Raw genomic sequence first — 24,601 nt, 5'->3', positions numbered from 1 at the left:
TCAAAGGAGTTTAAAGATATAAGGAAGGACATTATGTATCAATAAAAGGCTCAAAACAAGATGAAATGACAAACATTTATGCACTAATAACAAACCATCAAATATATGAAGTGAATATTGATAGAGATAAGGGGAGAAATGGACAGTTCTATATCATTATTGGAAATGTAAAAACTCTACTTTCTATAATGGATATAAAGAAATACAGGACAATACAACAACCAATCAGATCTACCGGACATATATAAATCACTCTACCCAACAACAGAAGCATGTATATAGTCTTCTCAAGTGCACATGCACATTTTCAGGATAGACCATATAGTAGCCCACAAATCTATTTTCAATAGAATTAGCATATTAACATGGTACAAAGTCCCTTCTCTGGTTACAACAGAATGAAGTTAAAAATCAATAACAAAAGTAAAACTGGAAAGTTTACAAATTTGTAAAATACAGTCTTAGACAATTGATGAATCAAAGAATAAATCACAAGGGAAATTAGAAAATGCAGAAGAAAAATGAAGATGCAACATTCCATGATGTACAAGACACAGAGAAAGTATGGTAAGAAAGAAAATTTACTATTATTATGATTATGATTATTATTTTGGTACTAGGGATTGAACCCAAGGGCACTACCACTGAGCTACATCCCCAGCCTCCCTTTTTTGTTTTGAGACAGGGTCTCACTAATTTGCTGAAGGGTTCACTAAGTTGACAAGACCAACCTCAAACTTGCCCTTTCCTGCCTCAGCCTCCTAAGTCACTGAGATTACAGGTGTCCACCATTCATATTAAAAAAAAAAAAAAACAAAAAACAAGAAAGATCTCAAATTAGCAATCTGACTTTACACCTTAAGGAACCAGAAGAACAGCAAAACAAATCCAAAGCTAGCAAAAGAAAGAATATAAAGGTTATACCAGAGATAAAGAAAATAAAGTAAAATATCTTTGAAAATATCAATAAAATTGACAAATCTTTAAGTTGATGAACTAAGACAAAAAGAAGATTCAAATTACTAAAGTAAGAATTAAATGTGGACACATTATTAAAAAAATCTGCAGAAGCAAAGGGATTAGAAGTAAATACTATGAATAACTGTATGCCAACAAACTGAATAACTTAGGTGAAGTAGTCAAAGTCCTAGAAACATAATACCTACTAAGGTGAAATCATGAAGAAATGGAAAATCTGAGTTGATTTATACCTAGTAAGGAGACTAGATCAGTAATCAAAAATCTACTCAGTAAAGAAAAGCCTTGGTGGATGGCTTCACTCATGAATTCCACCAAACATTTAAAGAAGAATAAATACTGATCTCATAATTTTCCACAAAATTTAAGAAGAGTGAACTTTCTTAGATCATTCCCTGAATGTAGCATTACCCTGATACCAAGGACACATAAAAACACTACAAGAAAACTACAGACCAAAATCCCTTATGAACACTGATATAAAAACGCTCAATAAAATTCAGCAGGATATTAAAATAACTATAAAAATGTTCAGCAAACCAAATTCAGCAGTGTATTTAAAGAACTATACACCATTACCAAGTTGGATTGTTCCTAGAATGTAAGTATGGTTCAACAGATGGAAAATCTATCAGCATAATAAATGATATTAACAAAAAAAAAAAAAAAGGAAAAAACACATTATCATTTTAATTGACACAGAAAAAACAGTTGACAAAATTCAACTTTCTTTTATGGTTAAAAAAAAAAACACTTGAAAAACTAGGAATAGCAGGAAACTATCTCACCAAAATAAAAGTGAACATGAAAAACCAGTAGAAAACATCATACTCAATGATAAAAGACTGAAAACCTACTTTTGCCACTATTTACCATAGTATTAGAAGTTCTATGCAGAGAAATTAGGAAGGAAAAGAAATAAAAATAATCTAAGTTGGAAAGGAAGAAGTAAAATTCTCTCTTGAAAGATGATATCACTTTCTCTGTGTTCGAAATCCTAAAAAAAAAAGGTATTATAAAAAAGAAAACTATAGGCCAACATCCCTGATTAATATAGGTACAAAAATCCTCAGTAAAAAACTACCAAGTCAAATTCAACAGCAAATTAAAAAGGGCATTCAAATGACCACGATCAACTGAGATTTATCCCCAAAATGCAAGGATGGTTCAATATATAAAAACGAGTAAGTGTGGGCTGGGGTTGTGGCTCAGAGGTAGAGAGTTTGCCTAGCATGTGTGAGGCACTGGGTGCAATTCTCAGCACCACATGTAAGTAAATGAATAAATAAAGGTCTATCAACATCTAAAAAATATTTTTAAAAAATAGCAAGTGCGATACGCTACTGTAGCAGGACAGAAACCATATGATCATTTCAATAGATGCAGAAAGCATTTTGACAAAACAACATCTTGTCATGACAAAAACTATCAACAAATCAGGCATAGATAGAATATATCTCAACACATTAAAGGAAAAGCTCACAACTGAAAAGCATATTCAGTTGTGTAAAGTTGAAAGCTTTTCCTCCAAGATCAGATACAAGACATGGATGTCCACTATCAACACATCTATATGACTTAGTACTGGAAGTCCCATTCAGAGCAAGTGGACAAAGAAAATAAATAAAAGTCATCCTAATAAGAAAGGAAGAAGTAAAATTATCTGTTTGCTAATTACTTGATCTTATGTATAGAAAACCCTAAAAACTCCAACAAAAAGCATAGAACTAATAAATGAATTCAGAAAACTTGCAAGATATAAATTCAATGTGCAAAAATCAATATTATTTCTTTATATTAACAATGAACTTGGGAAATAAATTAAGAAATCAACATCCAGAGTAGCATAAAAAATACTTAGGAGTAACTGTAACCAAAGGGATGGAAGATCTGTATGCTGAAAGTTATAAAACCCTAATGAAAGAAATTGTACATGATACAAAGTACTAGAATGGTATCCTGTGATCATGGATTAGAATAATTCATATTATTAAGATGTCCATATTACTCAAAGGAATCTACAGATTCAATGCAATCCCTATCAAATCTCTTGGTCATTTTTCTCAGAAATGGAACAAATGACCGTAAAATCTTATGGAATCACAAAAATCTCAGACAGTTAAATTGGAACTAAATTGGGAGCATTACACTATCTAACTTCAAAATCTATTACAAAGCAGCAGCAATCAAAACAACATGGTTCTGCAATAAAAATAAACACTCACCAATGGAAACCAATGGAACAGGACAAAGGGCCTGAAATAAACCCACACACACTTACAGCCAACTGAACTTGTGAAGAGTGCCAAGAACACAAATGGAGAAAGGAGAGTCCTTTCAGTAATCGGTGTTGGGGAAACTGTAAATCTACATGCAGAATCATGGAATTGAACCCCTATTTTATAACATATATAAAATCATCTCAAAATGGATTAAAAACCATTAAGTTCCAAGACACTAATTCTGTGAACATAATAAAAATTCAAATATTATTTCAAAATTATTATAAGTGATATATTTGATACTTGATTTAAGTTTTTATAGGTGATCCACATCTGGGACAATGGGGGGGGGGGAATTGATTAAAAGACCTGAAACTGTAAAACCACTAGAAAAAAACAGTGTAAAACCATTTGTCTATACAAAGATTTCTTGGCGATGACCCCAAAAGTTTAGGCAACAAAAGCAAAAAACTTAAAAATGGAATTGCATCAAACTAAAAAAAACCTTTGCACAGCAAAGGAAACAATCAAAAGAGTGAAAAGACAATCTATGGAAAAGAAGAAAATACTTGCAAACTATTCATTTCATGAGGGACTTATATATTTTCATACCCAAAATATATAAGGAACCCAAAGAACTTGCTAGTGAGGAAATAGTCCAATCAAAAATGTGCAAAAGACTTAAAAAGAAACTTCTCAAAAGAAGATTTACAAATATCCAACAGCACTACTAATAATCAGGGAAATGCAGATTGAAACTACAGTGGGATATCACCACATGCCGGTTAGAATGGCTATTAGAAGGAAGACAAAAGATAGGAAGTCTTGGAGAAGGTGTGGAGTAAAGGGAACCCTGTGCACTACTGGTGGGATTGTAAATTGGTACAAGCATTATGAAAACAGTATGCTGTTCTCAGAAAACTAAAAACAGACTTGCCAGATGATCCAGTCATCCCACTTCTGGTTATATATTCAAAGGAACTGAAATCTGTATCCCAAAGAGATATTTTTCACTCCTATGTTCATTGCAGCATTTTTCACAGTTACTAAGACATGAGAGAAAACTAGGTGTCCACCATTAAATGAATGCATGATAATGGTAACCAGAGGCCTGTACAGGGGGTAGGATGACAGGGTGTTGATTGAAGGGTACAAAATTTCAGTTATACAGGAGGAACAAGCCTTAGTGATCTCTTATACAGAATGGGGATGATAATACTTATTATTTATTATATAAGTTGTATATTTCAAAACTACTAAAGAGTAGATTTTAAATGTTTTCTCCATAAGTATATGGGGTGATGGATTTGATAATCAGCATGACTAAATCATCTCACAATATAAACATTTATCAAAATATCACAATGAATCTCATAAAGATATATGTATAATTATTTTTTAATTACAACTAAAATTGAAAGGGAAAAAATTCTTTGTAAAACAAAAAGAAATAAGATTCAGTTGGTTTTACTGAAGAAATTTACCAAGAAGAAAATTTATACCAATTATTTGCCATATCTTACCACTAATTATCATTAAGCTTCAAGAAATAGAAATAAAGCATGGCTAAATTAAATCTAACTTTTGTAGCATCCCTCTATACATTAGCGAAATCTTAATCAGCATTCTGACTAATACTTGTCAAATACAGCAACTAGAAAGAATCCATTTGTCAAGTCTAAGAAGACCTAGAAAAATAATAGTGATTTCTGGTGACCCCAAACCATTTCATCCGACATTGTTTGGACCCATACCTGTGTGTGTACTCCTTGGGTAGGACAAATGATAATTCAGCTGCAATATTGGTTTCCATACTGGCAGTTGGTACATGATCTTTAATCAGCTCAGAGATTTTTTCAACATCACAATTAGGATTCTTTACCATGATTATGTGATATCCCACACCTGAAAGATTCATTTATAAAACCAAATCAAGATGTTCTGGATATTTTGTATTCCTTAAAAGCCATTTTTAGTCTCCATGGTTCAGGTTTTCTAGGTGCACAGAGATAAAACACAGCAGGTCACAACTCAGTTGGCTTTAACTCTAGGGAGGTGCATTTCTATAGTTTACAAAAGGTGCTCCAAGAGTCTAGGGATGATGATGGTTGGATATCAAGTTCCCAAAAGTCCTCTGTGATATAATCTCCTTTCTTTCTAAAACTGCAATTGGGAGTAGGGAGGACAATGGTAACTATTAACTAATTCATTCCATACACAACTATCGCATACATATTATGAACTAGGCATTATTCCAGGGCCAAAGGATGAAACAGTCAAAAAGGTAAACATCACGAGGATGTCTATATAAATGTAATCAATTAGCAAAATGTATACTGTGTTAGATAGCATTAAGGAGAAAATACATTTGTCCAAGGAAGTACAAGATGAAATTATGGTCATCAATTACACTGTACCTCCTATTGTGTTGAAATTTTAGCTACACCCAGGGAAGACCTGACTGAGGTGATACTGAGATTTTCAAGTACAGAAAAAAATATTTAGATTGGAAAAAAGTCATTACAGAGTCCAGCAGAAAATACCTCAAATTTTTGTCTCTGATAATGATAACAAAAAGGCATATCTGGGATTTCAAGCAGTAGAGTGGCCTCAGAAGATTCTCTGGCTCAATTGCCTGCTTTTAGCAAGGAAGACATCATTACTGCATTTCAAAAATAAGGAAATCGAGGCCCAAAGTGCTACAAATGAATTATCCATAATTTACAAACTATTGATCTCTGTAGTATTATCTACACAATGCTGACCAAACCAAAAAAAAAAAAAAAAAAAATTCTCTTTATTTTCTCCTTTTGAGTCATGACACTATGAGTCATGATACTATGAGTCAATTTACCTAGTCCATCATATTTAGAATTTTTTAATCTTTTTTTTTTTTTTGGTCTGAGGCTAGGTAGTTATTGAGATCTGTATGATATAAATTTATGTCATCATTGAACAAAATGCAATAATGACTTTTTATACCTAAAGAATGATTAAAGAAAGTAGAAATGAAAGAAAGGACTAAATGGGGAGATCCTTGTTAATAGTTACAGTTTACCATGTTTGAGAAGAGACCTAACATAGGAAACTATTACTTTTTCATTTTTACATATCGAGTAAAGAATACAGTAATACCTAATGTGATAGTTGACACTGAATATCAATATTGCTATCTCTGGGCCTAAACTGTCACGTAAGTTTTAATAAATGTATATTCTTCCTGATTGTTTCACTCAAATATGCCACCAATCTGCCCAAATTTTCAAATTCATTCTACTCCAATTAAACACATAATCCATCCCCTCCAGGAAACAACAACACAAGTTCTTGCCAATAAAAAGTTTCATGTTTAAGAGGCTTCATAGATATGCTTAAACACAAATGATGCTCAAGTTATCAATTCATTCCTCTTACAAATTTCCTTACTCTAATCTTTGGGCTGCAGTAGTTTCATATCTAGCATATTCAACATTTAAACTTGTTAAAACTTTTTTCTTTTATAGATTTGTATTTCCTTCCTTCCTTCCAGCACTATTTAAATATAGCTATGATTCACGGAAACATGGGCTTTGGGGTTACAGGGACCCAGGTCCAAATCTCTGCCACTTACTACCTGACTTTAATATTAAGGAAATGGAGCCACAGTTTTCTTCTCCATTAAAATGGAAGATTTCTGAAGATTAGACTAGATAATGTGTAAAAAGTGTGAAACCTAGTAATTCACTCAGAGAAGATACATAATTAAGATGAGTTGAATGAATTCAAATGCCAAATTAGAGATTAATGGAATGAAGTGACTCTATTCTCATTGATTTGTATCCTCCTCCAATTTAGAAGCACTTACTTGATTGAAACATGTAATTTCAAAACTCGATTATATACTGTCTAATGCTATTCATGTATTAGTCTTGTTGACTAAACAAACTATGTGCCCACTGATGTAAAAGAATGTTTTATTCCACTATACATTTACTTCCTGCCCAATAAATTATGATTGATCAGCTGCCACATTTCAGTAATATTTCATGAAAATAAGTTGGAGAGTATTTTAACTTACTAGGGATTTGATATTGATTTGAAAAATGAAAAAACAGAAGTTCAGATACCTAGTCACTGACTTTCTGCCCTAGAAGCCATGACTCTACCTACTAAATCTTCTGGCAGGATAAATTCATTCCTATGACAAATTACCAGTTCAACAGAAGCCATATGCAAGAAATAAACACGATGCTTGTGGAATCAATAAAGAGCACTTTCAAACTGAATATACTCATTGGGACATAATAGGAATAAAAAAAATCACTGAATAGGTAGGTTATATCTACATTACAAAGAACCATGAAAAACAACCAAAACAGGTTAGACCTAATGGATAAAATTAAGTCTGTAGAGAGATTAAAACATGATGAAAATGATGTTAGAAGAATATCATTAAGGCACTAGCATCCAAAAATTGATCACAAGGAGAGAGACCATATAATTTTTTCAGGAATACTGAAGAGCCACAGCATTGCAGGGTCCCCAAGACCATGATGGCAATGCGGTCACCCAGGATGTCAGCTTCATCCATGTGATGCGTGGTCAGTAAAATGGTACGGTCCTCTTTATACTGCTGAATGAGATTCCATGTGGCTCTCCTTGAGATTGGATCCATGCCTGATGTTGGCTCATCAAGGATCACCACCTAGAGACCAGAAGATCAATTCTAAGATTATATTTAACTCATGCTATGCTACTTGTGGGATAACTTTGGGGACATATTCAAGCTAAGATCAGAATCCAGAACAATAAGAATGCTGCAAAATTAATAATGTCAAACCCATGACAACATTATATCAGCTAGATGAATAATGGGAACCTTATCGTTTGGCAGTTGGATTCATATCAGTTCTTCAGGGTTTCATTTTGACTGTTACTTACCTTGGAGCCCCCTACAAATGCTATCATGATAGAGAGCTTGCGCTTCATTCCTCCACTCAGATTCCCTGAAAATTCATTACGCTTGTGTTTCAGGTCAAAAGCAGTCAGCATTTTATTAATTTCTTCAGTACGCTTCTTGGGAGGTACTCCTTTTATCTAGAACGAGAAATCAGAATTTACATAGTCTTCCAACTTAGCTTTTACAGAACTTTCTAACACAGTTATCTAGACACATTTTTTTCATTCTCTTTGCCTCCCTTTCTGATAAAAGAATGAACTTCCAATAAAGGTAAGGCTGTTGGTCCTTGGTCACAGCGCTGGAAATACGTGGAAAAAATGAGAGAAAAGTACATACCACGCAGTAGAAATAAAGGTGTTCGGATACTGTCAACTTTGGAAACAGTATATCATCCTGGGGGCACAAGCCCAAGCTTTTCCTGACTTCAACCATCTCCTTTGAGATGTCATAGCCACTAATGTAGACCTTTCCGCTTGTAGGAAGATAGAAACCTAGAACAAGGCAAAGACATGACAGGACCTTAGCTTTAATAAGAGACACTGCTCTTTAGCACCTGAACTTCACAGTGTACTTAGAGATCATGGAAAAGAATTAGGAATATCTCCTATGTAAGACGTCTGATAAATATCAATGATTATAATCTGGTGATGGGAAAAGAAATAACTCTTCCCTTTCTTTGTTTAACCTTATATTCTCAATGAGTACAAAGTAATCTGAAATAACTGAGCACTATGAGTGTTTGAAGAATATGCTGCACTCCAATGTTCTAGTACTACTATTTGCCACTTGATAACATATGTGAACCACATCATGACCTGAGCACTGCTGAGCATGTGTACCACATTTTCTTCATCCATTCATCAGTTGGTGGAGAGTTAGGCTGTTTTCCATTTCTTCACTATTGTGAACAGTGCTGCAATAGACATGGGAGCACATATGTCTCTCTGACAATTATTTCATGATATTCAATCCTTATGTATTACTAAAAAGAGCTAATAAAAAAGAAGAATCTTGAAAGCAGCTAGAAGGAAGTAATTCATGATGTACAAGAGATTCTTTATAAGTGGCAGCTGATTTATCTGAAAAAGTCATGAAGAACAGAAGGCATGGACAAGCCTATATCCAGTGAAACTAAACTTTAAAGGTATCCATGTGTAACCAAAACTCAGCAAGGTCTACACTAGTAGACCTATCAAACAAGAAATGCTAAAATGATTCCTTTAGGGTAAAATAAAAGAACACTGGACATGAATTCAAAGCCACACTCACAAATTCACATATTGAATGATTTCACTTATATAAAATATTCAAAACAGCCAAATCCCTAGAGGCTGAAATCAAATTGCTGGTGGTCATGGGCTGGAAACATGGGAAACTGGGAGGTGATGGCTAAGGCATGGTGGCTCCTTTTTCAGGTACCAAAGTTAATTAATTGGATACTTTAAAATGGTTAAAATGGTGACTTTGATATTACATGAATTTTGCCTCAATGAAGAAAATTACCACTTAGAAAAATTAACAAGACACGACTCTTGCCTCAAACAACTTAAATCTCAAACGGAAGCAAATGACTCAACAATGGTAGTACATGATGGAATTGATTACACATGTATTTGTTGAACCCTTATTGTCAGTAAGGGACTATTCTAGTCACATGGAGCATTCTGATTACTAAACAGAGATAAAGGTTATTAATTCTCACTGTTGTTTTTGAGCTAGACTTTAATAAAAGAAGAGAGTACTTTTTTGTTTTGTACCCGGGATTGAACCCAGGGGTTCTTTACCACTGAGCCACATCCCTAGCCCTTTTTAATATTTTATTTAGAGACAGGGTCTCACTCTCTGGGTTACTTAGGGCCTCACTAAGATGCTGAGGCTGACTTTGAACTCGCAATCCTCTTGCTTCAGCCTTCCAAACATCTGGAATTACAAGCATGCACCACCACGTCTAGCCAAGAACAGAGTATTTCGAAAGGTGGAGTGAAGTTTAGGCAATTCCAGGGAAGAGAAGGCTATAAATACGTGCACACAAAAGAGTGCATGATGCGTTTTTAGATTACAAGTATATTGGTTTCCAATGGCTGCTATAACAAATTACCACAAGCTTGGTGATTTATTCTATTATAGTTCTAGAAGCCAGAAGCTTAAAATCCAAACTAAAGGTGCCAGAAAGACCATCTAACTTCTAAATCATATTTGCAAAATCTTTGTCTTATAATGTAGCAAGCACAGGTTCCAAAGATTAGGATATGAATATACATCTGGGGACCATTATCTTTGGGACAACTTCCAAACATACATAAAAATGGAATGTGCTTCACAATAACACATGGAGAAATGTTCAGTCAATGGTAGATGATACTATGCTGATTACAACTATGGCAATGATTCACCGAACAATTATGTGACATTGATTATGAAGCAATTCCTTAAAAAAACAGAATTATAACTGAGGTTCAGGAGGAACTTGAAGATAAGAATTATTTTTCATCACTTCTTGCCTCAAAAGTACGACTATTCAGTTGACTTCCAAAGGGAAACTCAGTCTTGCTCTAGACTTTTGCCTGATACTCTAGAACCATTCTTGTCACTTCTTAATCTTTTCTGTTCTCTGGGCATAAAATATTCCCTGTCTTTTTGCATTCTCGTCTGAATAGCCTTGGAATGTACATCTCCCTTCTATCAGTCAGTAAGAATGGTACCCTAAGCAGTGGTACCAGAATGGTGCCACTAAGTTTAATGCTCCCAGTATACAAAAAGAAACACTAACTTTTAAATTTTATAGTAAATGATGTGTATTTTAAGAAGAGAACGAATTAGTCAGCAAATGTATGTATCAGTTAAATAACAATGATGTCACTATCAAGAATGTACATAAAGCCTCAGAGCCTGGTCCACTGGATCTGTACCATTGGTGACCCTGAATACACACCTGTAAGAATGGACAAGGTGGTGGTCTTTCCTGCTCCATTAGGTCCTAGAAGAACAGAGATCTGTCCCTCATAGAAATTCAAAGACAAATTCTTCACTGCTACTACAGTAGCACCCCCAAATGTGAATTCCTATAAAAAAGAAAATGTTAACTTTATATCTATTACTATCATTTATGAAGGACAAGTCGTTTTAGTTAGATCATTAAGGATGGGAGAAAATTTTAAAATACAATAGATAAAATTGTGAAATAAATAAATAATACTTAGAAGCGATATATGCATAGACCTTCAAGTAGGTCTGCAAATTCCCCCAAAACAATCTCATTCAGTTACCCTTTGTTCCAGTTACCATCTTGAAATTGATGAAGTCACTGTCTGCTCTACTCAGTATCTTTTTATGTTGCAGGTCTGTCTGCTGGAAATCTATTATGCTTCATTGTCCTATGAACACTCCAAACTCTACTCATAAACACACCTGAAAATGTGCTCTTCCTGCTATGTTCTTTATCTCCAGGAATGGCACCATTATCTGTCTACATGTACACACCAGAAACTTGGGATTGACTTTCCTTAGACATCACTCTATATTTCCTCTACTAAAACTCATCAGTCACTAATCACTGCTGATCAATTCATTCATTTATTCAAAAAGTAATCATCACATGATTGTTCTGTGGCATAAACTGTGTAAAGTACTATGAATGCATTTATGAACAAGACAGACATGGCACCTACACTAGAAGAAACAGAAAAATATACAAGCATGCACATATGTAGAAACATACCAAAATATGATTAGATATTGTAATAAACACTAGCTGAAGATGTCACTTCATATAAGGAAGTCATAAGGTTCTCTCAAATCATACTTTTAAAGCTACAAGTTTAACTGATATTAACAGTCTACTCCAACATATAAAGATACTGGAAGTGGTCACGCTCATTCTCACTGTTAGGGAAAAAAAGCTGAAAAAATCGAAAATCATCACTTCTTCTTAGATCTATGAGAAAATTGAGGTCACAAGGGAAACTGATGCATCAAAACTGAAGAGGCAGGTAAATACAAAGGAATCACAGCTGACTGAGAATACAGGCCACTAGGGCCAGCAATTTTTAGGAACGTGTAAATGGTAATCGACAAATTGCTGGAGACTTTGTGTAAACTAATTCAAGAACTAAATATTCCTGTGGGCTCTGTCTAAGGAGGTCTGCACACTTTCCTGAGCTTAACTGCCAAGAACCCTAATGGTTTCTCATGGTGAAGATCAGGGGGAAAGAAACCTCTCCTGTTTCCAGCAAGCAGGTAAAGAGTATTCTGTTCTCTATAAAACAAAATGCCTGTCATTGAAGAAATATCTGTCTTCATCAGAGCCTAACAGGGTGAGAAGAAAAATGTTTCTAAGGATCTATTAAGAGAGAGAAAAGGGGCTGAGGTTGTGGCTCAGTGGGAGTGCTTGCCTAGCATGTGTGAGGCACTGAGTTTGATCCTCAGCACCACATAAAAATAAATAAGCAAAAAAAAAAAAAAAAAAAAAAAAAAAAAAGGTATCGTGTCCATCTACAACTAAAAAAAATTTTTTAAAAAAGAAAGAAAAGATAACCTACTAGAACAGGAGGAAATATTTGCAAATTATAAATCTGATAATGGTGTAGCATTCACAACACATGAAAAACAATTACAACTCAACAACACGAAGATGGCCCAATCAAAAACTGGCAAAGTACTTGATTAGATGTTAATCCAAAGACGATGTGGGAAATGACCAAAGAACATGGAAAGATGATCAATATTAATAGCTTTTAAGGAAGTACAAAAGTGCTGTAACATGAATGAACCTTGGAAATATGCTAAGTGAAAACAGTGAGACACCAAAGACCTCATTTTATTTTTCCATTTATACAAAATATCTATAATAGGAAAATCCATAGAGGAAAGCAGATTAGTGTTTTCCAAGGTCAGGGGGAAGGGAAAAGTGGTGAATGCTTGCTTCATGGGGGTGACTGAAATGTCCACATTCAAGTGGTCATGGTTGCAAAACACCGTGACTGTACTAAATGTCACTGAATCATACACTCTAAAATGGCTAGAATAATACATTTCATGTTACATGTATTCCAGTAGAATAAAAAGAGATTGCTTTCTAATCGTCATTGCTAACTGCTTTATATTTAAAATAGGCATGTATGCTTAATTATATTAAATGTATTTTATATCTAATGTGATGTCTACCCTTCTTTTCCAGTGGTGAATTAACTAATTGAAATTTAAATTTTAAGCAAACCTTGTATTCCTGATAGGTACTCCCCTGTCACCATGTAATATCCATTTTATATATTGATAAATTACATTTGCTAATATTTTGCCTAAAATTTTTATATTTATGCTCATAAATAGTGATCATTTTTTGATTCATTGTACATAACTGGGGTACAACTTTCATTTCTCTGGTGGTACACAATGTAGATTCACAACGTTTGTGTAATCATACATGTACATAGGGTAATGATGTTTGTCTCATTCCACCATCTTTCCTCCCCCCACTCCCTCCCCACCCCTCAATTCCCTCTACACAATCCAACATTCCTTCATTCTTTCCTTACCTCCTCCCCATCCCCTGTTGTGTACTATCATTCACTAATCAGAGAAAACATTTGGCCTTTGGTTTTATTTGCAATTGGCTTATTTTGCTTAGCATGATATTCTCCAACTCCATTCATTTACCTGCAAATGCCATTATTTTATTTTTCTTCATGGCTGATTAATATTCCATTATGTATATTATATATCATAGTTTCTTTATCCATTCATCTACTGAAGGACATCAAGGTTGATTCTACAATCTAGTCTTTGTGAATTGAGCTGCTATAAACACTGATGTGGTTGCATTACTATAGTATGCTGATTTTAAGTCCTTGGGGTATAAACTGAGGAATGAGATAACTGGGTCAAATGGTGGGTCCATTTCAAGTTTTATAAGGAATCTCCATACTGCTTTCCAGAGTGGCTGCACCAATTTGCAATGTACGAGTGTGCCTTTTTCCCCACATCCTCACCAACACCTATTATTGCTTGTATTCTTGATAATAGTCACTCTAATTGGAGTGAGATAAAATCTGAGTGGTTTTGATTTGCATTTATATAATTACTAGAGATGTTGAACACTTTTTCATATATTTGTTGATTGCTTGTATATCTGCTTCTGTGAAGTGTCTGCCCAGTTCCTTAGTCCATTTAAATAGACACAGACCACATAAATAGTGTTACCTCATACTAGACAAAGATGACAAAAACATACAATGGAGAAAAGATAGCCTCTTCAACAAATGGTGCTGGGAAAACTGGAAATCCATATGCAACAGAATAAAACTAAACCCCTATCTCTCACCCTGCACAAAACTCAACCCAAAATGGATCAAGGACCTAGGAATTAGACCAGAGGCCCTGCACCAAACAGAAGAAAAAGTAGGCCCAAATCTTCTTCATGTTGGCTTAGGACCAGACTTCCTTAACAATACTCCCAGAGCACAAGAATTGAAAGCAAGAATCAATGAATGGGATGGATTCAAACTAAAAATGTTTTTTTCTCAGTAAAGGAAACAATCAATAATGTGAAAAGACTGCCTACAGAGTGGGAGAAAATCTACATGTACTTCAGATAGAGCACTAATCTCCAAAATCTATAAAAAACTTACAAAACTTTACAAAGAACATATAGTAATCTTGTAAGGGTTTCTTAACTAGTTGTTTAACTATAAGGAAGAATTCACAAGTGAGGCTAACTGTGCTAAGCAATTCAGTTGTTTTTCTAAATGAAATTTTTTATTATATAAGATATATTTTTCTTTTTTCTATGCTTTCGATAAGTCATGTTTTCAAGTTTATTATTACCTTTCAGAGAGTTATCAAATATATTTGCATGATTTTTCTAATACTTTATTTTTTAATGTTTGAAAGATCCGCTGCATCTTCCATTTTTCAAACTTAATATTCACAATTTTTGGTTTTTTCCTTGAATGTCTTTTTAGGATATATCCATTGTGTTGATCTTTCCAGATAAATGACTTATGTTGATTTTTCTTTCTTTTATATCTTCTTTCTTTATCTGTGATGTTTAGTTTTCCCTTACATTGCCTTCCTTCTTTCTTTGGATTTAGTTTCATATATTTTGTTTCATGTTATTCATTTCAAAATATGTTCTAATTTCTAACATCCTCTCTTCTTTAACAAACATTTGAGACTTTCTAATTATTTTTCTTTTACTCTTCCCTAGCTAACTGCCTCTTTTGTCAATAAATGAGGCTATGTTTGAGTTTAAATTTGCCACAAATTGTGAAATGGTGACTGTCATGCTAGTCAACTATGATCACCAAAAGCTTCAAGTGCCTCCCTTTTCAGAAAATTGTTTGGAGGCCTGATCCTCAGTCCATGGTTAGAATCAGCAAAACAGTTCCAAGGGAAAAAATGGCCAGGATCCTAAGTTTGGTTTAGAAAGTTGCTCATGCTTGGGAATTGAAGATAATCAAGTGCTTCTACAACTGCCTGACGAATATAATCCATCTAGCTTCAATTTTTTTATTTCTGTATTTGATTCCCATGACATTCTCCAACCTACTTGGAACCAGAGTGTTCATAAATAATGCTTGTTTACATCTCCTTTAAAAGAAAAATAATTTTATCAGCCTTGTTCAGTGCTCTATCCATAGTACCGATCAGCTTCTAGAAAGTAACAGTCTCATAAACTAGTTGTTGGATTTTTAAGTGAACATGTAATGGTACATGTAAGATCCTTTGTCCTGCTGAGCGCTCTTGAGTCTGGATATTCAAACCTGGGAGAAAGATCTCGGAATATAGGGGACACCCTCTATAATGGTGGCTGCACCCTCATGGCAACTTCTTCCTCATACGTGGCACTGCCTGACCCACCAACAGTTTACCTGGACTTCTTTGTACTGCCACTCTCCCCCGGAAACTGAAAAATGTGTTCTTACCGAGCAACCAGTTATGTGTAACTCCCTGATTGGCCTGCTTATCTCTACCCCCTACTATCAGGGATTGGTTAGCAACAGTTCCGAGAACGTGATCAGCTCGTGCTTGCCATATCATCCTCTGGGGCTCTCGCCCTCAGGAATTCCCCGACCCTTGCTGACCTTTAAGCTGATTGGTTCCCACCTAGTCCCCACCCCACATAAAAGCTGTGTAACTTCCTCAATAAATGAGTTCCTGCTGTGCTTCCTGCGCTGACAGACCTCCCTCCCGGTTCTGGTGTGTTTCCATTGCCGCAGACACTCATCAGCCTGCTCGGCCTGTATTCTCCTCAGGTGGACCTTGTTGCTCGCCAGGGAGCAACATCGGAAGAGGTAAACTGCCCTAAATCTTAGAGGAGAGACTCAGGTCAATCTCAAAGAAAAATTTAAAAATGGACAGGCAAGGAGATGGGCGAGTACAGCTAGAGAAAGGGACAGCTGATATTTTCCTTGATAGTTCCAATCTATATAAGTCAAAAATGGTAAGAAAACCGTTGGTATAAATAGATTTCCCAAGAAAATCAGTGAAAAAGCTAAATTTTACACCTGCACTTATGTGATCAAAACAAAACCAGCATGCAGTATGCTGGAGGCAAAGAAACCATGACAGCATAAACAACTCCAAACACACCCTGAACTCATAATCAGCAGAAATTGTAAAGATTTTAATTGCCACAAATTGTGAAATTAAAGTTTTAAGTTAAGTTTAAGTAGTCCCTTGAGGAGAAAGAGAATGCCAGCAGACAAATGGGTTACATGATAATACATGCCAGCAATTGATCAGATGAAATGAAGTACCTGTGAATAACTTTTTGCAAAAACTTGGACAGAAGAGAGGGCAGTTAACCTAACACACAACGCATAGAGGAAATAAAATCACAATTGTGAACAGAAACTAATTCAAATTACATATCTAATGATAACAATTCCAACCAGACTCTACCCTTTATAATGGAGAATTAGGAAAGACATTATTTATACAAAGCTGGATTCTATTCTGAAGAAAGGAGAGCAATAAAACATGGATTTTTGCCTTACTTGCATACATTTCACATTTAGTTTGTCAAAGAAAGCAAACATGCTGACTGAAACCTTAAATTAACATAGAATGGAGTTACAGCCATGACAAACATTTTACATATAGTATATTAACTTCTAAGTCTATCAAGAAACAGAAACTTGTAAAACAATACCTTGCGCAAGTGTTGAATTCTGATTCCAACTGGTAAACCAATAGGTTCAGCTTCAATATAATCACTTGACAATATATCAGAAATTTGGCTAATTTCTCTACTCTCTAATGCTGGTTCCCCAAACCAGTAGGATTTCTAAAATAACAAAAACATCACAATGTCCCTGAAAAATGAAGACTTGAAAACTCTTTGGCTCATATCACTCTGGTTTTGAGATAGGTTATAGCAGATAACATGAAACTAAATTTGGAAGTGAATTGTTTATAATATTAACTCCTAAAACAAAACATAACCAAAGAACAAACATGCTATTTAAAATGCTGCCATATATGAAGAGAGACACAAAGAAGTCACCTCAAAATGGCAGAGTAGAAAGCATGATGTCACTCTGAGTGAGGTCTCTCTATTTGAATGTGTGACCTATAGATTTCTGAATATCCCAAGAGCCTTTCAATGAGTCTATGAGGCCAAAATTATGTTCATAAAGTATTTTTAAAAATACATTAGTTGTCTTTTCTACTGTGTTGACATTTTCATTGACTGTATAAAAGCAATGGTAGGTAAAACTACTGTGCCTTAACACAAATCAAAACACTAGCACAAACTATACTAAACAGTCATTTTCTTCTTTACCACTAAGGTAATAACGGGAAAGTACCCTGTTTCACTTAATTATATATTGGATGAAGAATTTTAAATAATCTATTAAGCCTTTAAGATGGTCAACGAAAATGTTCCATATGGAAAGTGCAGATTGAAACAAGGAGACATCATCTCACATGAACGTGGATATTACTGTAAGTTCAAAAATAACAAAATGCTGCTGCATAGGCAGAGAAAAAGAAATTCCCATGCAGTATTTTTGGGAACCTAAATTAGTGTAGCATTATGGAAAGCAACAGAACTACATATGATTAACCAATCCCAGTACTGGGCATAGATCCAATAAAAATGAACCAGTATATCCAAAAAATACCTTCACTTTCATTTTTACTACAGGACATTATCCAAGATATGGAAGCAACCAAGCTTTCCACTGATGGATGAATAGATGAAGAAAATGTTGTTTATTCATGATGTAATGTTATTCAGTGGTAAAAAGAATGAAATCTTGTCATTTCTGACAATGTGGGTAGAAATGGAGGATGTTATCTTAAGTAAAATAAGCCAGGCACAAAAAGACAAATGTCATGTATTTTCAGTAATATGTGGAAGCTAAAAAGAAGTTGATTTCATAGAAGTAGAGATTAGCATAATGGTCACTAGAAGCTAGAAAAAATTTGGGGAGAGAAGAGAAGGTCAGATAACAGGTCCCCAATACTGGTAGACAGAAGAAATAAGTTCTAGTGTTCTACAGCATAGCAGAATGAACATAGTTTATAGTAATCTATTGCATACTTTATAAAGAACTAAAAGGAGTTCAAAGGTTCTCAAAACAAAGAAATAAATGTTTTGGGAGATAAAAATACTAATTATTATGATTTCATCATTACATGTTATATATGTATTGAATTATTACACTGTTTCCCATAAATGTGCACAATTATTATGTCAATTAAAAAGAAAAAAATAAAAGATGAATGGCATAATTTATCCCTAGAGTCTATGAGGAAACCACCAAACCACTGTGTATTCATTCAAATTGGGCTTCTTTTGGGGAAAAAAAAAAAAAAGTTATTATATCATATGTGTTAAAAGTTAGCTTGTAACGGCTTTAGTCAAGGAGGGAAAATAAGTATTAGCATAACAAGGCTAAAGCACCAGGTGAGGATGTCAAACATAATTGTGTTCACTTGTCTACAAATGAGGTACAAGAGGGCTGGGGTTTCTCTAAATAACAGGCCTTAGAACTCACCTGCAAGAAAAAGTTCCACGGCTTGGGCACACCATACTTCCCTGGAAAGACAGCGTCTACATACCAGGCCACAAGGGCATAAAGGCAAGCATCAATTAAAAATGTCCCCATAACATGGGCCAGAGTTAAGTCATCATCTGGGCTCACTTGTGAGAAGAAGCTGTTCCACCGAGCGCCGAACCCTGAAACATAACAGGAGACAGTTACTTCAGATGTCCATTAGCGACTGGAAAAAGTCATCCAACTGCTTCATGATTAAATAATAAGGAAAAAATGCATTGGTATTCTCTGGAGACAGGTTCTCTCTCTCTGCTATTTACTGATATCTTTAAATTCAAGTTGTCCAAGAGAAAAATATATAATGATGTAAGAAGGCTTTCTCTACACCAATCCCAACTAAAAGTTAATAGTGGTAAACAAAAATAATTACAAAAAAAAGTAAGCAGAGCCATAGGTTGCAAGGTAGCCCTATTCCTCTATTCTCTCTGAGGCTAATCTTACTTGAAATAACCAGGAAAAGATATAAATTTGTAAATATATTCATCAGCAACAAAAATAAAGTTCCAACTTCTGTTTTCCAGTCCAGCACTTAAGGACTAGAAATCACCACTCTATACAAAGCTGAACTAACTAAAACTCAATAACTCCATCAGGGTAAACTGCTTACCCCCAAATTGGAGAAAGAGAGTTACAGAAAATCCTAATTTACTAGAGTATAAACCTCTGAGTACAAACCTCAAGGGGGGGCGGGGGTAAGAAAATATAAGCCAATATTTGGTGAATTTTTAGAGATTCATTGTAAGTAGTATTGAGAGTTAAAATTTCTAGAGCAACCAATTCATGAAGAGCTCCAGTACTTTTGTGAGTTTCACCTCCAAGAGCACTACCAACTTCTAAACATAAGTATCAGAGAGAAATTCTTCTTGGTTATTCACAGAATTTCAAAAGGAAAATAAACCATTTTGAAATTTGCTAGAGAAATCTATTCGTAGCCAAGCTATCCCTGAGAGAAACTATTTAACCAGAGCCTAAACTGCTGGAGTTTTAACCTGTGTGGAAGAAGGGAAATAATGAACTGTAGCCCACTCTAATCATGATGTCAGACATAAAAGGGGTAAGAAAGCAAAAAGCCACATGAGGTCCATAATCCAAGGTCACCAGCTCATAGAAGGCTGGAGACTGGTTACGGGATCCATGGTGCTGCTCTTGTCTTCACCATACATTATCATGTCTACTGTGGTTCCTTCTAGCCAGCGCATCATGCCAACCACTTAACAAGATATTAAGGCATACTAAATAACACAGTTTAAAGTTACTGAGCAGCCATCAGTCACAGTCAGATGTGGAAGAAATGTTGGGATTATCAGACCAAGAATTTTACATTCTAAGAGTGGAGCAAGACAGCATTCTTGGCAGTCCCAGCCTGCATTCATCCACAATGATGGCATTTTAATAACTGATCTCCAAATAAAAGAGACTGAACAGACCTTCAGAGCACAATGAAGAGGCAGTAGCAAACTAGTGAAACTCTAGAACTCAGGTTTACCACAAAGAAAGGCACAGGAAACATACCTTACCTGCTTTATCCCATCCCCAACCAAGCACACCTTGGTGCCAAAAAAGATAACCCTCAGCTGCAACCTTTTCCCATAATGAAAAAGGAGACAAAAAGAGCCCCAGTAGCTTTCATCACCAAGGAGCCCAGTCGGCATGCTTGCATAGTAGACACCTGTAGCTCTCACACTGAGAGCCCCCACAATCTTCACTAATGCTGGCCCCAGCTGACAGAACTGCCCAATCTATGCTGCCGTACTCCCCTTGAGCAGAAGACACTACCCACCTCCACAGGGCTTGACTTGCTGCAACCCCCACCATCCCAGCACCACCATTGTGCACCTAGTTTATACCTGAACTGCAGACGGATGCTGCCAAAAGCATGCCTGCACCCATACTGACTGCTGCATGTACACCTCTCATCCTGATGTTACCATACACACACAGATGACCTGGCCTTGGTGCTGCACCACTGCATGTGTGTGACCTGCACCTTCCAGACTGGCACCATGGTCTAAAGAAGGTCTCATCTGCAGCATCACCCACAGGGGAAAGGAAGACCAATTAGACCATAGCAGCATTTGCTACCAAGGACCTCAGTCAGCGAAAGCAATCTTGAGGAAAGAAAAGTAAAGCTGGAAGCATCAAATTTCTTGATTTCAAACTATTTTACAAAGCTACAAAACCCAAAAGAGTATGGTATTGGCATAAAAACAGATATACTAACTACAAAACAGGATAGAAAGCCCAGAAATAAATATATACATGAGGATCAACTAACTGTTAACAAAAGTGCCAAGATTACACAATGGAGGAAGATAGTCTCTTTGATAAGTGGTACTAGAAAAATTGGCTGTCCACATGCAAAAGAAATTGAACTCATCTTTTGCATGAGTTACACACACACACACACACACACACACACAAATCAGTTCAAAATGAATTAAATGTGAGCCATAAAATTCCTAAAGAAAAATAATAAAAAGAGAATCTCCAAGAGATTAACATGGACAATGATTATTTTGCATTTGTCAGGTCAAAAAGCACAAGCAACAAAATAAACAATAAACAGGCAGGGCTTGCCTGGAGGAGAAGAGGAAGATGGCAGAAGTTATCTAGGTAGTGAGTCTTCTAGAGCAACCAATTCATGGAGAGCTCCAGTACTTTTGTGAGTTTCACCTCCAAGAGCACTACCAACTTCTAAACATAAGTATCAGAGAGAAATTCTTCTTGGTTATTCACAGAATTTCAAAAGGAAAATAAACCATTTTGAAATTTGCTAGAGAAATCTATTCGTAGCCAGGCTATCCCTGAGAGAAACTATTTAACCAGAGCCTAAACTGCTGGAGTTTAGTCTCAGCACAGAGAGGAGGCAGCAGAGTTTAGTCTCAGCACAGAGAGGAGGCAGCAAAGAAAAAGCAGAATTGAGAGTGGGTGACAAAATTCATGCTTGAAGGCTCAATATTAAGAAGTCTGAGATCTGGGGAGACTGGAGGATGGGTTACCAGAGTAGAAAAAAAGCTCAGAGTTCCATAACCCTGAAACTAACGAGAGAAGGGGGCGGGGGGGGGGGGGGGGGGGGGGGACACGGGAAACACACAACAACCAGATTTTGTGCACTCACAGACAGCCACCAGGATATTCAATACCTTAAAAAGGATTCAGTAGAGGGGAGCAGGCACACAGTGACCCACAGAAATCACAGGGACACTGCAGAGCCTGCATCTTGAACTCCTGCACACAATAGAAGCAGCCATGCCACAGCACTGTACCCTCTGAGCAGTCAGCTGCAGGTCCCTGAGCTGACAAACCAGAAGCTGCTGGCTGGAGGTTCACAGCAGCTATGGAATTGGCTCCTCTGCCCCCGCGACTTGGGAGAGAGCCACAGCCAAAGACTGATAGACATCTGCTAAATGTCCAAACTGCAATAAAATAAAAATCAAGGGGCTGTGGATATAGCTCAGTTGGTAGAGTGCTTGCCTCTTGAGCACAAGGTCCTGGGTTCAATCCCCAGCACCACAAACAAACAAAAAAAAAGTCAAAATCAAAAACAAGATTCACACAAGAATTTTCTTCACCTTGACAGGCTTTATTATAAACAACGCTAATGTCAACTTTGATCATAAAAATGACTCTTCAACTTGAACCATAAATGCTAACCCAACAGCCAACATTGTACTTTGAACCCATCTGAATGTATTTCATCCAACGGTTTAAAGCATTAATTGGAATCAATCTTCCTATCTTTGTTATCCTACTTCTAGTTTATACTTGCTTTTCTTACTCCTACTTATTCTCTTGCATTATTTGCTACTACCTCAAATACACACCATTCATCTATTTCTCCTTTCTACCTTAGTGTAAATTATTCTTGTAAGTCTTTTCTCTGTCTCACTTTCTTTCTTTCTTCCTTTCTGTCTCTCTTTCCCTCTCTTTTTTGCTCAATCTTTCTTCCTCCCCTCTTTTACCCCTCACTTCAGGTTATAGTTAGTTTACTAAATTTAACAACTAACTTTTTGACCTATCCCAGAACTATATTATAGGATTATATCTGAATTTGAAGAACTATGGAGAACAACTGGCACCACAGCTAGTAGAGGGACATCCTTCCCTCTGATAAGGTGAAGGTGAAAGAGAGAGAGTCCTAGCTTAGTGCAGAAACTTTCAACTTGCCGACATACAGCCTAAATAAATAAAAGACCTAGAGTCTGAACAAACAGCAAGCTAGGTTTAGGTTTAGGTTCACTGCATCTCCTACTGAACTCGGAGTGGTTACAGAGTCAAGAGCTATCTTGAGAACGGTCCTGTTGTTTAAGACTGTACCGCATGGGGAGCCAGAAACCCAAGCATATTCATATCTTTGCCCCTGTATTGCCTGGGCAGGTGATGGCCTCATGAGACCATTTTGCCTCTGATACAATCCCTGACTCAGGGAGGAGAGTAGGACCCACTCTCTGAAATCGAACGATCAGGAAACCTGCCCTCCGAGGCCAGAGATGGGACCATGTGGTTTCACGTGGGAACCAGAAAGCCAAATAACTTATTCAGTGAATGGGCAAATGCACTGAATAGATACTTCTCAAAGGAAGAAGTATAAATAACCAACAAGTATATTAAAAAACTCAACATCTTAGCTGTCAGAGAAATGCAAATCAAAACTACACTGAGATTCCATCTTACTTCAGTCATAATGGAAATCATTAAGAACACACATAATAGTAAATGCTGGCAAGGATGTGGGGGAACAGAAAGTCTTACATGCTGTTGGGGGATATTTAAATTAGTAAAGACAATATGAAAACATTATGGAGGTTCCTCAAAAAACTAAAAATAGAACTATCATATGTCTCCAGCTTTCCCCTCCTTAATATTTATCTGAAAGAATTAAAGTCAGCATACTTTTGGAGATATGTGCACACCTACATTTATCATGGCACAAGTCACAATAGACAAATTATGGGATCCGTCTAGGTGTCTGTCAACAGATGAATGAATAAAATGTGACATACACACACACACATGCAATGAAGTTGTACTCAGTCAGCCATAAAGAAGAATTAAATTATGCCATTTGCAGAAAAATAAATGAAACTGGAAATAATTGTGTTAAGTAAAATAAGCCACACTCTTTCTGAAAGTCTAGTTTTGCATGTTTTCTCACATATGTGGAAGCTGACAGGGAGAAAAATAAAATAAAAAGTCATTATAAGTGTAGAAGACCATTAGTGTAGTAGAAGGGAATTGGGGGTGGAGGGAGGAGAGGGTAATAAAAAGTACTGAGAAGTGAAATTATCAAATTATGTTATATGCATGTATGAATACACTACCATGAAATCCAACTATTCTGTATAATTAATATCCAGTGGTTAAGAAAAGAATTTGCAATTAAAAAAAAAACCTGT

The 24,601-nt window shown here is 35.8% G+C and overlaps 2 protein-coding genes across 2 annotated transcripts in view; one reads left to right on the top strand and one right to left on the bottom strand.

Annotated features, from left to right (window-relative positions):
• Positions 1 to 24,601, top strand: part of DNAH3 (dynein axonemal heavy chain 3) — a 463,090-nt gene that overhangs the window by 105,560 nt on the left and 332,929 nt on the right. The gene's annotated exons all lie outside the window — the stretch shown is intronic.
• LOC306649530 (phospholipid-transporting ATPase ABCA3-like) overlaps positions 1 to 24,601 on the bottom strand; it is a 119,975-nt gene that overhangs the window by 56,556 nt on the left and 38,818 nt on the right. Inside the window, exons 11-17 of the mRNA XM_079120538.1 lie at positions 19,146 to 19,327; positions 17,291 to 17,425; positions 11,072 to 11,201; positions 8,476 to 8,630; positions 8,121 to 8,276; positions 7,674 to 7,884; positions 4,955 to 5,105 (exon numbers count right to left, since the gene is read on the bottom strand). Of these exons, the coding sequence (XP_078976664.1) occupies positions 4,955 to 5,105; positions 7,674 to 7,884; positions 8,121 to 8,276; positions 8,476 to 8,630; positions 11,072 to 11,201; positions 17,291 to 17,425; positions 19,146 to 19,327 (1,120 nt within the window). The remainder of the gene's footprint in view (positions 1 to 4,954; positions 5,106 to 7,673; positions 7,885 to 8,120; positions 8,277 to 8,475; positions 8,631 to 11,071; positions 11,202 to 17,290; positions 17,426 to 19,145; positions 19,328 to 24,601) is intronic.

Source organism: Sciurus vulgaris, assembly GCF_902686455.1.
Source record: "Sciurus vulgaris genome assembly, chromosome: 18".
In the NCBI taxonomy this organism is placed as follows: domain Eukaryota; kingdom Metazoa; phylum Chordata; class Mammalia; order Rodentia; family Sciuridae; genus Sciurus; species Sciurus vulgaris.
This window is presented reverse-complemented; position numbering and strand designations above follow the sequence as displayed.